The sequence below is a fragment of the Euprymna scolopes genome, chromosome 6 (assembly GCF_053919585.1).
Source record: "Euprymna scolopes isolate OS-2025 chromosome 6, ASM5391958v1, whole genome shotgun sequence".
Lineage (NCBI taxonomy): Eukaryota > Metazoa > Mollusca > Cephalopoda > Sepiida > Sepiolidae > Euprymna > Euprymna scolopes.
Window position 1 is genome coordinate 151,305,397 of NC_136487.1, and position 15,133 is coordinate 151,320,529.

The following is a 15,133-nucleotide window of genomic DNA, read 5'->3' on the forward strand; positions in this document are numbered from 1 at the left end:
AAATATTAAAAAAAAAAAATTGGTGCTTATTCAGATTGGCACTCACAGCGGCATTTAAAATTAAAGAAAATACAAAAATGTCTGTATGATGTACGTACCAGTCACATAAGTTGATCAAGTATTTTGCTCTGTTTCGATGGAGGTGAAAAAAAGCAGCATACTACAATCGCCGAATCAGTGCACAAGGGCAGACAACTCTAATACATGTGAAAACTGTTAAAATAATCACTGATTACCTCCCCTTATGTTCTCTAGAAAAGCATGACCTCGTCTGTCACTTATCAGTAAAAAAAACAAAAAAAACAGCAAATTTGTTTTTCATGAATAAAAAATACTTGATCAAATTTTGTGATATTTTGAATATGCAATCTTCATTCCATGACAAGTAGGTACAATATAAAAGTTTTTCATTTTTGTTTATTGCTATAAGTGCCAATCTGAATAAGCACCAAAATTTGTTATTTAGGGGTCAAATGGGCATCATCATTTAATATTATCAAGACATACATGTCTTATAATGTTATCATATAGTTTATTTTCTAACCATTAACTAAAGAGAAGTAACTTTAATTTTTTTCCTTGGTTATTTCCCTTGCATCTATTTGGATTGTGTGTGTGTTCAGAGAAAGGAAGGGGTTAGGGGAAAAAGAAAGAGGAGAGTGATAGATATTATACTTTTGACTAGGCAATGCAGTGTAACCCTGCAAGTTTTCTATATATCTCACTTTGACATTTTTATCTGGATTTGGCTGTCTGATCTCAAGTTTCAAATTTATTATCTTAAGACCAATCTGACGTAGAATATTGAAGATCATATTTTTGTTTCTTTTTTTTTTTTCTTTTATATATTTTAGGCTTTGCTCTAGTGATTTGATAAGAGCCCTTGTACTTGAACCACAATGGGAAGCGGTGAGTTGTTGTTTATTTTTCTTTATTTATAAATTTATTATAAGATTGATTATTTTATTTTTAAAACAAAATAAATATTTAAATTTGAAACTTTTAGAAAACCAAGTAATGCTGTATAATTTTTTATTAAATGAATTTTTTTTTTTTCTAAGATTTTTAGTGGCATCCAGTTTAATCATAAAGGACTTTGTATTTTTCTCCATCATTTTATTAATGTCAAATAAATGTTGTAAAGAAGTTGGGAACTCCCTACCATGCTAGAAAGTAGAAAGTTACTTTTGCTTGAGAGTATTCTGTACCTCTACAAGGCCACCATTCGCTCCTGTATGGAGTATTGTTGCCACATTTGGGCTGGTACGTCTGCTACTAGTCTCTCACTCTTAGAGTTCAAAAGAGTCACCAACCTGACAGCTAAGCTTCAACCTCCGTCCCATTGCATCCCTGTGCCTGTTTTACAAGTATTTTAATGGAATGTGCTCCGATGAACTACAAGCCCTTGTATCCCCTCGACGTAAATACTCCCGACAAACCTGGAAAGCAGCAAAATCCCACCTCTACACAGATTCCAGATGCCAGAAAGCCTTCTGCTCTAATAGTTTCTTCCATGAGACTGTTAGACCTTGGAATTCCCTCCTGGGTTCCTGCTTCCATGACTGTACTGGCATGTAGAATTTCAAGTGTATTGTAAACAGACATCTTGCTGCTCAACTCCCTACATAGTATCTCTGCAGAATATGTCCTAGATAGTAGCCCTCTACATCAAAGTTGCACTGTGCCTTGTTTGGGATAAAAATGCAGTATATAAAAAGTCCTGGGTGATGGCCTCTAAAATCGAAAAATTGTATGTCTGATCTCATTGATGATTGTATCACAGTCAGTGCTGATGTGTGCCATGTGGTTATTCCGAAATTTGAACAGAAGTTGGTCACATCTTTTAAAAGCATTATTTTATTAGGTTTAATTTGAAAACTTTAGCAAAAAACGGTTTCCTAAATTTTCTAATTTGACCGTACGAAATAATGCTTTCAAAAAATGTGACTAACTCCTCCTGTTGAAAAGAAATATTTCTTTTAGATTATTTATGTTTAATATTGTATAATATTTTAACGTATTTAAGAGTAATACTTATTTTTTATATTTTGAATTATTTTTGGTTAATGCATTTAATAGTAGTATATTTTTTTTTATATTCTAAAATGTATTATTTGCTATATAAATAACCACAAACTTCAACTATGCTAAAAAATTTGTTCGTTTTGTATTAGGGCTATGTCCTTCTTTATGGTATCCTGATGAACATGGATAAGGTGTGGACTGAATATTGTTTGAAACTAATTGACAAATGGGAAGTTGGTGACTCTTGTTCATATACGATTCAAACTGCACGCAAAGGTAAGAATACTATTTATTTATTTATTTATATATATATATATATATATATATATATACTAGCTGTACCCGGCCACGCATTGCTGTGACTCAGTTTGTGTAAATGGAACCCCTTCCCCACCAAAAAAAAACAAAATTGTTTTCTTTTTGTTTTTTTTAAAAGAAGGAATTACTGTGGTAAACTTTTTTTGTTTTTATAGAAAAATATCCGATATTAAGACAAATAGATTTTAGAAGTTAAATATATAGAAAAATTGCATAACTTTTGGTCCAGAGACAGTGACCCTGAGTGTTTCAGTTCATATCGTAGAAGAAGAAAAGAAACTTGGTGGTCTGTCCAATTCTATGTCTGGTTTTTAAGGACCTGTTGGAGGTGAGGTGGGTGGGGGTTGTCATCTTTGTATGATTCTGTATTCTTGTTTAACTGCCAGACTTTGGAACTCACTTCCGAGTTTCTGCTTTCCCAACTGTACTGACATGCAGAAATTCAAGTGTAATGTGAACAGACATCTTGCTACTCATCTCCCTTCATAATATCCATGTAACTTATGTCCCCGATAGTAGCCCCCTACTTCAAAGTGGCACTGTTCCTTGTTTGGGGTGAAAATTGAATTTAAAAAAAAAAAATTTTTTTTTAAGTTAATTAATAAAGAAAATAGTTTATGTATTTATTTATTTGCAGATTGTTATCCTCATCTCCTATAGTTGTTTCATGACAATCTGTGAATATGTAAATAAATGCGGAATGTAGATGGATTTGTTTTTGCTTTTGTGATAGCAATTTATTGTAGGGAGCTGCATTGTAAACTGAACACACGGACACAGAGACACACAAAAGAAATAATAATCGGAGAAAAGAGCGAGTGAATGAGAGAGAGAAGGAGAGAAGAAGAGTTGGGAAGAATATATATAGAAAGAGGGAGAGAGAGAGAGGCGATAAAAACTGTTATAAATAACGTTGACACCGTAGAATGTTTGTTTTTTTATTTGGGCAAAAAAAAAATCTTAAAAGCAAGCGAGACATTTTGGAAGAATATATACAAAGTAGATAATGTTGATGCCGTGAAATGTTTTTTTTTTTTTTAATTTTTTTTTTTTTACATGGTAGTCACCACTTATCAAGGCCTGGAAGACACTCGGTGATTGTTTTTTCTTTGGCATAAAAAGAACATTACTCAGCGAACAATATCTACTCTAGTTTTTATTTCCTCTCTCTCTCTTTCTGTATATATTCTTCCTAACTCTCTCTCTCTCTCTGTATATATTCTTCCTAACTCTCTCTCTCTCTCTGTATATATTCTTCCTAACTCTCTCTCTTTCTGTATATATTCTTCCTAACTCTCTCTCTTTCTGTATATATTCTTCCTAACTCTCTCTCTCTTTTGCTTACTTGCTCTATCTCTCTCTCATAGTCAAAAACCTATGTGGATAAGATAAGTAACATGATTGAAATCTAGATAATCATAGGAAAATATGTAAGTAATTTAAATCGCCCACATTAAAAGTAAATGTAAAAAAAGGTATAAAAAAAGATTTAAAAAAGAAAAAAATGTCCCGTTGTAAAACAAACTAAAAGAAAAAAAAAAAAAAATAGCATCGTGTAAAGTTTGCTAATACACTCCGAAATCAAAAAATAAACGATGGTAGTTATACATTTCTTTCTTTCTTTTTTTTTTTTTTTTTTTAATGTGTGCATAGGTAAGTGTAAGGTTATCAGTATTTAATTTTCTATTTATGAGCGGTTATCATATTTGAATTTGGTGTATTTTTTTTTTTTTAAATGATTGCCTCTTGTAGAGTGTGCTTCCATATTTGAAAAGTTCTAGAGCATTTGTTTATCTATTAAGAGGTAGATTCCAGAGTAATTGAATTGCCAGCTCTCAGCCAATGAGAATGGGCAGAATTTGAGAAGAAATAATTTATAAAAATAAAGTATGTGAGAACTAAAAGAATCTTTTTAAAATCCTATGTAAACAGAAATCATAAATATATTTGGATTTTTTTTTTTTTTTCTCAAAGAGTTCCGTCTTGCAAGATGTTTGAACGTCGGCATCTTCAAAAAAATGCAGTTAATATTTGATAAGGATTTAAAAAGAAATCAGAAATATTTGTTTGGTAAACCTTTTTATTCTTTTTGATTCAGATATGCTTTCTGATGGACTTACCAAGAAAAATGGTTTTGGGTGAGATTTTTTTTATCTTTTTTTTTTTTTATGCAACTCGTTAAATTCACTTTTACCAGAAATCTAATTTATGCTTCAATTAATTTTTAGTATTCACATTCAGTACTTGTTATCTGTATTCTTACAAAAATTGCTTGTCTTTTAAAAGACTGAATTGCAAATATTATTAACATCCTTCTGTTTCTCCTTATATATGTGTGTGTGTGTGTGTGTATATATATATATATATATACATATATATATATATATATATATAGTTGAAATGGTAATTAATAAAAACTGAAGAAAGTGCTCAATACTGTTGTAGAGCAAATATGCGTTTTATTTTTTATTACCGTATCTAATAAAAAATAAAACGTGTGTATATATATATATATATATATATACATACACTAGATGTACCTGGTGTTGCTCAGTATTAAACTTAATGTTATTTTTCTTAAAAAATTAAATGATGTAAAAAAAACAAAAAAAAAACGGAAAGAACCTGAGACATGTACATGCAAGTATTGTTTTGTCTAAACTGTTCACTTCTTGTGAGTAAAAATGAAATACTTGTGCTGAGATTGAAACCAAGATCTAAAGACAGTGAGTCAAGTATGATAACCATTAGGCCAGCTTGACACAATCTTTAAAAAGTGTTTTTAAACCCCATGAAACAGTTGACAAACAGATAAAAATTAGATGACCCTCCCTCAAGTACCAAATTTTAAATTTTGATCCCTTAGCAGCCCTTTTTTCCAGATGAAAGCTGATTAAAAAGTTTTCTGCATGTCTGAATACTCTATATACCAAATTTCAAGTAGATAAAAAATTCATTGAGTACATAGATTGAGAAGTGTCCTCACATCCACACACACACACACATTCTCACTCATATATTTATTACAAGTTGTCCAGGATTGAATGGTTCACATGCCGATATTTTTGTCATCGAAATTGATGAAATTGCCAATTTTTCAATCAAAGTGATTGATTGTTTGCTCTAGTTGGGGACCCATCGTGGTACACTGGGAGAAAGCTTTATATGCCTCCTTACGGTGATGTAGTTCACAATAAATTGTAGTTTACATTGCACTGTAGAGAATCTTGATTTTATAAAGTTTTTATATAAAATGGCTTGAATTCAAGTTTAAAATGCAAAAATCAAGTATTATGCTTCAATTAAGCTCTAAACAGAAACATTCATTTCGAATGCACCTCTGTCATATCAAAGAACCCACTGTTAATTTTATATACTTTCGAAGAAACAGATATGTGAATTTGTCCTGGTTGTTATGTCATGTTAAATGTTTATCGAACTCTTCAATGTTTACAGACTTTGTGTATAATATAGACTGTTGCTATTATTATATACACTCCTCGTCGACAAAGAATATTTGTCTAACTCTCCATCAATGGAACCTTGTCTCCTTTTATCGTTTGAAACCCCCCTCATGTACAAGTATTTGCTATTCCTTCAAAATAACATGTCGATATGTCCACGTCACCACTTCAGTCCAATCAAGCAAAACATTATTCATTGTAAAAGTTATATACACCCTATCTATCAGTTTATATACACCAACATTTATTCATAGATAATTTGAGCCTAGAGAAGTGCCGAATAACTCATGAAGAATTAACGTTTCTCAAGACTTATCAGTATCTTTCCAAATTGCATAACATTAAAGAATTTCTCTAAATGGTAACCCTCCTAATTCTGTGTTAAAAAAAAAAGTGCTTATATTTTGTCAGATGTAACAATAAAAAAATGTTAATTTTGTGGATTTGTCTTGTGTAGTTTTTTTTACTTTAAGCTACATATGCATATATCCAAAGACAACTCTTATTTATATTTATTTTTAGCGGTGGTGTCTGATCTTGCCTGGTCGTAAAATACGCTTAAATATATTTTAATTCATGCAGATTTTGTATTTATTATTACAGAGTCTATTGAATATGATATTGTACCCAATATATAGAACTGATTCAAAAGTTAAAAAAAAAAAATAATTAATGACTTGCCATCAGCTAGAATAAAAATCCAAACATTCAGTGCTCCAGCCACATTCTCTATCATTTGAACTGTCAACAAATAAATTAGAAAGATGTAAAATTTAAACCACCTTAAGCTATGAATGAATTTGCGCATGTGCAAAACTAATAGAAATATGTCAGCAAGTTGAAATTGAACGTTTTGCATTTCAACTTGCCGACTTCTGTATGCGTTATTTATCTCCCCAAAAATTTTACTTGTTATTAACCATCCTTAGTGTATGATTACTATTTCCTGTTAATTTCAGTGTTATGTGACCAATAGTTTAAGAGTTTATTGGTTAAATATTTTCACACAGGCGCACACGCATACATCTGTTGTTTTATTTATATAGAATTAAACATAAATAGTTGTAATTAACTTTATAGGCAGGGACTAATATTGATTTCAATTTTCGTGATTGCGATTTACGGAATAAACGGAAAATGGCAGAGGTAGAGTATGATGTGAAAAAAATGTAAAATTTAACCTGACAAGCAGCAAAATCCCACCCTGTCACTGTAGAGATGCCTAGATACCAGAAATTTTTCTACTCTAATAATTTCATAATAGTTAGATGTTTATTCCTTTGTTTACCCCCCCCCCTTTTTTTTTTAACTTGAGCGTTTTTTTTATTTTCACTAAAGAAAACGATTTAAAAGTTAAAAGAAAAGGCTTTTTTTTATTTTTTTTTACTTGGGAGTCACCACTTATCAAGGCCTAAAGGCCACTCAAGGATAAAGATTAATGAATGTAAGGTGGTAGTGTAGTAATCGTTAATTGTGTAAATTGGGTAGAATTTGATTATTTATGAGGACGGCTCAACAAGAACTTGTTTATTATGGATTTGAAGGCCACTATGTTGTATTCAACCAGGAAGCAGGCCAGGCGAACAGTGTTCTAAAAGCAGGTTGTTCTGGGAAAGAAGCTTTGTTCATGGAATCTGTGTTTAGATTTAGGCACAGTTAGAAAGTGGAGGAAATTGCATATAGTTGTTGTTGGAGCTAATCAAGTGTTTTTTTTGTTTTTTTTGTGAAAGTTTGGCAAGGGGGATTGGTTGGTTGGTTCCACCTAATCTCCACCAAAAATAAAAAATTCCATTTCATTTGGTTAGTTCACTCGTCAAACTTTTTACTATGAAATAAAATTTAAATTGTTGCATCATTGTTTAAAACAAGTACAAATTAGAGAAAATAATGAAACCCAATTCTAACATGATATTAATGGTAACATTTATAATTAAAATTTTTTATGAGGGATGAATATTTGCAAAGGTAGTTCCAAAAGTAAAGCCTCCTAGTTTTTTTGTTTTTAACTCAAAAAGTAAAGGAGCTACAAAAACGAGAGTGGTACCATTGAAACGAGCGACATTTTGTGCTTTAGAATTTATTTTTCTATATAGTCACTACCATTCTTAATGCACTTTAGCCAGGAATTCAATGACGCATCTCTGCTTCTAATGCACGTCCATGACAGGAGGTGATTTCTTAGAGTCTCACACCATCAATATCTGTAATAGAGAGATAAAGATTTCAGGTCAGGAATGCATAAGTTCAGTCATCATAACAATGCAATTTGCAATCCCTTCTAATCCATTTGAGCAAAATAAAATAAAAAAGAGAGGAGATATTACTTTTAGAGCATCCCATGTAACTACTTAGTCTTGAAGTCTTAGTCTGAAATACAAATACTATTTTGAATAAATATACATGTTTTACGTATACCAGCAGAACAACACAGCGACTGATGTATTTTCAGTATTTAATTTATAGCAAAATTAAAAGACTACCCTGAACAATTGGAGGGGGGGGTGTTAAAACAAAAGGGGTCATTACTTTTGGAACACCCTCGTAAATGATGAAACCTGTACGTCTGAGAAAACATTTTTTTGTTCAGAGTTTACGTTTTCAATCTGCCAATTGAATTCCCATTTCACATAACAAGCATGCAATTCTGATTATCCAGCCTAGCATGAGGAAGGGAGAATACTCTGATTGCTATCAAAGAGTTGTTTCTGTTTGTTAGGTTGTAAAAACAAGTAGAGGGAGGGTAATAATTACTTATTTCTTATTAAAATTCACCAAGATTTTAAGAGTTTGGTCGTTATAGCACTGATGCTTGTCCAGAATTTCTCCTATATTAAGAAAAAAGTATCTGTGAAAAAACAAAAATATCATACCCCAAAAATTACGTAAAATGATCAACTAATTTTATTTTTAGAAAAATAATTTTTAATGGGAATTCATACATTGCAATCGCACAAGTTTGAATTATCTCCCTTTGTTTATGGAGTTTATCTTGTTTTGAAAACGGTCACTCCTTGGATTTATTTCTTTTTTTTTCCTTTTTTTTTTCTTTTTTTTTTACATGGGGGTCACCACTTATCAAGGCCCGGAAGCCACTTGGGGATAAGGATTATTGCGTGTAATAGAGATTTGATAAAGTGTCTTACTTAAGGGGGTGGTTTATCAGGAATTTGTTTATGTTGGACTTGAAGACATTCAAGTTGTAGTCAGGTGGGAAACAGGCAAACGGAAGAGAGTTCTACAGGTGTGCACCTCCAAGAAAGAAGCTTTGTTCATGGAATCCATGTTCTGATTTAGGCCCAGATAAAGAGTGGGGATACTCATAAAATTTGATTTTTTTAAAAATAAAACTATGTATAAATAAAAAGATTACTACGATAATGTCCTATTGATTACTGTACACTCATTGACCCTTATCCTTGAGTGGCCTCCGGGCCTTGATGTTAGGGGGAAAAAAATTGATAATTTTACGTAATTTTTGGAATGTGGTATTTTCATTTTGTCATGGGTATGCATATTACACAGATTTTTTTGTGTGTTTTTTGGTTTTGTTTTTTAATATAGGGGGAATTCTAGCCAAGAACCAGAGTACACACACAAAAAAAAACGAAGACAATTTTTTTAAGCACGAGTACATTTCTCATAAATAAAACAATTTTAAATGATTTTTTTTTTCTAGTTCTCCTGATGTGAAAATGAAAGAAGTAAAGGTAATTTTTTTTCTCAATTTTGTTCAGTTTAGAAAACCATGATGCATTAAAAAAAAATTTTGTTCAGTTTAGAACCATGATGCATTAAAAAAAAATTTTGTTCAGTTTAGAAAACATGATGCATTAAAAAAAAATTAGTTCAGTTTAGAAAACATGATGCATTAAAAAAAAAAAAATTATTTTAATCTGAGCTTTCAAAGATTTAAATTTTCTTTGTCCAAGCAAAATGTTTTCAGGCAATGAAAAAGAAAATGGCATTTTGTTTTAACACAGAAAATTTTAATTTTCAAAATCTCAGATCAGATTAAAATTTTATTTTAACACATTGTTATGGCTTTTTGATAAAAAATGCACTTACGATGTTTAAAAAAAAAAATGTTTACGTTTCGGATTTAAAATGGCAATCACACAGATGTAATCGGATTTTTCTTTCCTACACCAAGAAGTCTGCTTTAATATTGGATAATGAAAAGGAAAAAAAAACATTTTGCTTTAATAAAGAAATTTTTTCTGATTTTTCCTTTTTTCTTTCTTTTCTTTTTCCTTTTCTTTCCTTTTTTTGGTCTCCCGATTTATCGGAGAAGGACCTATGTTTTCAGTGACGTCCATCCTTCTGGACAAATGCCAGATAACTGTCCATTAGTTTTTCCTGAAATTTTGCCACAAATTGTATTTCATTAAATAGATGTGCACAGTAAAAAAATTTTTTTTTTTGCCAAAATTCCCGCTGCGTCCCCAGGGGCTCAAAAGAGGTAAAAAATGCTCCAAAATGGCCAAAAATGACATGTTTTGCCCCATAACTTTTGATCCATCCATTAGATTTTTCTGAAACTTGGCCAAAATATGGAGCCCATTGTTCTTAATATAAATCCAGTATGGGTGACCCTGTCAAAATTCTGGTTCGCGTCCCCGGGAACTTTCAGTGCTAAAAACATGCCTTTTTGTAGCTCTTTTTTCATATTTTTCAACAAAAACTTGATATGTCTGGCTATATAGTGTTTTTTCACAGTGGTTAACTCAAACTAACTCAAAACCGTGCAGTAACTCAAATATACATGTGTTAAGGCCTGAAACTGCACCGTTATCCATTTGCACTGTGATTTGGCATTCCTAGGAGCTCAAAAGGGGTTACAAATGCTTCAAAATGGCCAAAAATGACACTTTTTGACCCATAGTGTTTGATACTCAAGAACTTGATATATATGTCTATATATTGGTTTTCCATGGTGTTGAATTAAAATATACATGTCTTAAGGCATGAAACTGCACCGTTTGTCTATTTTCACTGGGATTCGGCATTCTCAAGAGCTTAAAAAGGGGGGTTACAAATGCTCCAAATTGCAAAAACTGACACTTTTTACACCCCCATAACTTTTACCTCATCTATTAGATTTTTCTGAAACTTGGCAAAAATGTGAAGGCAACCTTTGCCCTTCACACTTCTCACATTCATCATTTCTTCACTATTTTTTTGTGGCGTCATCTCACATGCAGCACCAGAGGGGGGGGGGACACGCATGCGCGGCTTGTTAGTTATGTTTTCTACTGTGTTTTAGCAAATGTGCTTTTTTGCCTTCAAGTGTATTAATTTATGGTGATACTTTATCCATATTTAAGACTTTGAAAGTGTCAGCCCATATGCTAACTTATTGAAATCGAAATCGACCTGATGTAGATGTAAATTTGGAATTATGTTGCACTCGTTGCTGTATTGGCCGTGTTGCATTCACGTCTCCCACTCTTTACCGGCCATGTCGGTGGGGCATTAGAATACGCCGACTGCCCCCCTGCAGAGGGTAAAAGTCCCTCAATGGGGGTCCTGGATATGACCTTAAACTATATCCAGTGGTGAGGCCCCAGCTTGTGGGCTTTGGGGAGTGTGGAGCCACCCTTTAATTACCATTGCTCCCAGGTCCACTCTGACCCGGAGTGGTAGTACCTGTTAGGGTCCCAACTATGGGTTAAATAGAAACTGACGTGAAAACAACAAATATATTCTATTAAAAAAATTTTTCTTCAAAATCTTTGGATTCGGCATTAAATAACCCGAAAAGGGTTGATATGCCGTAAAACAAAATCAACCAACCAACCAACCCACTCTTTACCACCTCACTTGGGTCACAACTGTTTTAAATTTTATTTTAAGGAGAAGCTTATTCTAAATACACCTGAGAACGGAACAAAAGTCTCTTTCTCTTTGCTGTTTCATACGGGTTACACAATGCACAAGCGCACATTAACTTGTAAATTCAACCTCCAAATCATCAGTCAGAATTTAAGCACACCATACACATACCACAAGAAATGTATTTAAATAGAAATTTGATTCTTTTTTTTTGTTGTTTGTTTTTTAATAGAATTTAAACTAAAATGGACAATAGTAGATAAAGCTAGAAAATATAAACCTAATAAATAAAAAAGATGTAATATATGCTTACTTGAGTCATACCACATAGTGAATTCTAAAGAAGAAATTTTAAACAAACAGTTTGATGCTATACAAAGCTAGTAATTGTCTGTATTTTTGAGATGAGGTGTTTTCATTTATTGAGATTGTCGGACTGACTTCCTCATCTTGGTTGTTATAGTCACAACGTTTCGACCGTTTTGCCCTCTGGCCTTCATGAGGTGTTTTGTATCGAACTGGGAAACCGTTTGTTAGGAGAACGGAAAAAAATAATAATAAAGAGTTGGGTTCGAGACTCCTAACAAACGGTTCCCCAGTTCGATACAAAACACCTGATGAAGGCCAGAGGGTAAAACGGCCAAAACGTTGTGACTATAACAACTAAGATGAGGAAGTGTCCGACAATCTCAATATACAAAGCTGTCTACATAGAAATAAATTCATATCATCACGCTTAGACCTGATTAAAATAACATGTATAAAAAAATAAAATAAAATGATTAAGGAATCTGTTGTGAGTGAAATGTAAGTTTAAAAGAATTTTAAATTCAATATGAGGAATTTAGGATGGTGCAATAAAGAAAGTAGTAGGTTGTTAACTTAGCATATAGAAAACAAACTAAATATAACCTAAATAAGGGAAGTAGAATTAATTTTAAATTTTATAATTGTTATTAGTAATAAACTAACACTTGAAACATTTCAATATCACACAAAAAAGAAATCAAATATTAAGTAAGTGAAAAATATTGAGATGAACAAATTATGGTGGATTAAAATAAACTAAATCAAAATATAAGTTTGAAATAAATTGAGAAATTTAACCTAGATTGCTATAAAGAGAATAATGCGAGAACTACAAGTTTAAAACTAAGCATAGGAGATTAATAAAGACAAAAATCAAAATAGTGAATAAAAATATAAAGGAATTTCGATTAAAATCAATAAATGTGGACTAAATCGAGTTATGTCCCTTACACTGTCTCAATATATTGAATGATACAGGGAATAGTAAAAATTAAAAAACAAAGATATGTTTATATTAAGATAAGGCCGAAAATTATAGATTTAACATTTAAATTAATTACATAACCAGTACGAGGTGAAGATAAATATTAATTAAATAAACCTTTTAATTTATAGTTTTTCTTAAAAAAAATTGGTAAACGTGAAAAGGAAAAAAAAATGAATATATCGTAACATGTAAATAAAAAGTTATATGAAACTAAGGCAAATGGAGAAATGAATAGCTGGACATATAGAGACTAAAATCTGAAAGGAGTAGTTTATGAGTTGGGGTGTAAATCAATAAATCAGAGAGGGAAAAATAATTATGAAAATAGAAAAAAACATTCAAAGATTAAATGTATATAAAAATAGGAAATTGTAGAAATATCATCTGAAAATAAGAAATACAAACGTGGGATACTTGCTCAATTTGAAGGGAATCAAAAAAATAAATAAAAAAATAAAATAAAATTAGGTTTAACGAGGTCAGTCAAAATTGCTTGTTCTCTTAAAATAGGGATTATGAATATATATATATATATATATATATATATATATATATTTTGGTGTCTGAAGAGTAGCTATTTTTTGAATATTTTTAAATAATATTTGAATTTGTCCAAATGGTTATGAAACAATTGTAACACATAAGGAAATAAACCATATGATGTTCTTATTTTATATTTTGTTGTTTTGATTTTTGCAAAAATATTATATATTTGAACGTTTGATTTTTATATTTTTGTTATTACTAAATTTTTATTTTCAGAGTCCTTTGTCTAAAAATGATCAGCTTGTTTGTACAGCTACGAATTTATATAAACAGCAAAAATATAAGGTTTGTGATTTTTGAGCAAATATTTACATGTGTAAACACCTGGAGGTTAATCATTGGATCATTTATTTTCAAAATCCAAGGACGGGATCATGATATCCTTAAACACCTTACAAAAATGACATTGTTTAATGACAAAATACTTTAAAGCAACATGTATATATTTTAGGATTTAACTTATAACTAGTTAGTCATTTCAGCTATGGATATACGAGAAAAAAATGTGACCCATTAGGTCATCCATTGCTCTTTGGTTGCATTATTTGAATCTGGGGAAAAATGAGTTTGCAAAGTTAGATAGTTTTTTTTTTTAATTAAAGACAAACTCTCAAATTTTCTCCTATCAGTTGTCTCCAATATCTAAATTGGGATATGATGCAGGACCATCCATATAACCAATTTCTTTTAAAGACAAGACTTCATTGGTTCAGCCATGCTGTATACCATAGCCCAAGAGAGGTCATTCACAAAGCAATATGAATAAATGAGTGTAACGTGTAAGGTTCAGTTGTGGGCAAAAAATAAAAAAATAAATAACAAATAAGAAAGCAAAATGGCATTTAAACCTGTTTATATACTGGAAGGTTTTACAAAATTTCATTACTCAGTATGTAAATAAGATGGTGCCATCTTGGATTTTTAAAAAAGCCAATTTTCAAAGAAGGGACAAGTTCCTCTTTTTTTTTAAGTTGTATATCTGAATTACAGCATATGTAAGTACAGTACTGAGGCATAACTATTGTAACCGCAAAATCTGAACTGCATTCGAACCCACATTAATCTCATTAGCCAACATTATCGCTATCATACACATCTTATTGTATATATTTCAAGAAATGTTAATTGTATGAACTCCTTTCCAGAATAAACAGCAATTCCATGAATTGAAAGAACATGATTGTGCAAATTGTTTTGATATTTGATTTTGTATAATTTGTCCTTTATTTTCCTTTTCTTTTATGTAGGAAGTGCTGCAGAAATTTAAACCCAGTATTTTAGAAACGACTTTCTATCAAATAGCACTTTTATCTCTCATCCATTTAAAACGGTAAGTACAACAAATAATTCACTTGTAATCAATTGCACCCACATATTATTTTTACATTTGATTTTTTTTACATTTGCATAACTACTTATCGAGACCTAAAGGCCATTCGAGAATAAAGGTAAATAAAGGTATGGTGGTAGTGTAGTAATCGTTAATGGTATAAGTTGGGTAGAGTTTGATTATTTAAGGGGTTCATTGTTTAAAAGTGTGAAAAGCAACATTGTTTGAAGAAAATAAAAGATAAGTCCATTTTGCTCAAAAGAGGTATCTTAACAAATCTGGCATTTTTTCTGGGATAAGATATCCCATAGTTTACCAAGC

General features: G+C 31.2%; 1 protein-coding gene across 5 annotated transcripts in view; it reads left to right on the plus strand.

Annotated features, from left to right (window-relative positions):
* Positions 1-15,133, plus strand: part of LOC145278044 (uncharacterized) — a 171,082-nt gene that overhangs the window by 74,664 nt on the left and 81,285 nt on the right. For all 5 annotated transcript variants that reach the window (XM_080130267.1, XM_080130266.1, XM_080130269.1 and 2 more), the window contains exons 10-15: positions 855-909; positions 2,175-2,301; positions 4,442-4,481; positions 9,484-9,514; positions 13,699-13,767; positions 14,730-14,812. In XM_080130267.1, the coding sequence (XP_079986393.1) occupies positions 855-909; positions 2,175-2,301; positions 4,442-4,481; positions 9,484-9,514; positions 13,699-13,767; positions 14,730-14,812 (405 nt within the window). The remainder of the gene's footprint in view (positions 1-854; positions 910-2,174; positions 2,302-4,441; positions 4,482-9,483; positions 9,515-13,698; positions 13,768-14,729; positions 14,813-15,133) is intronic.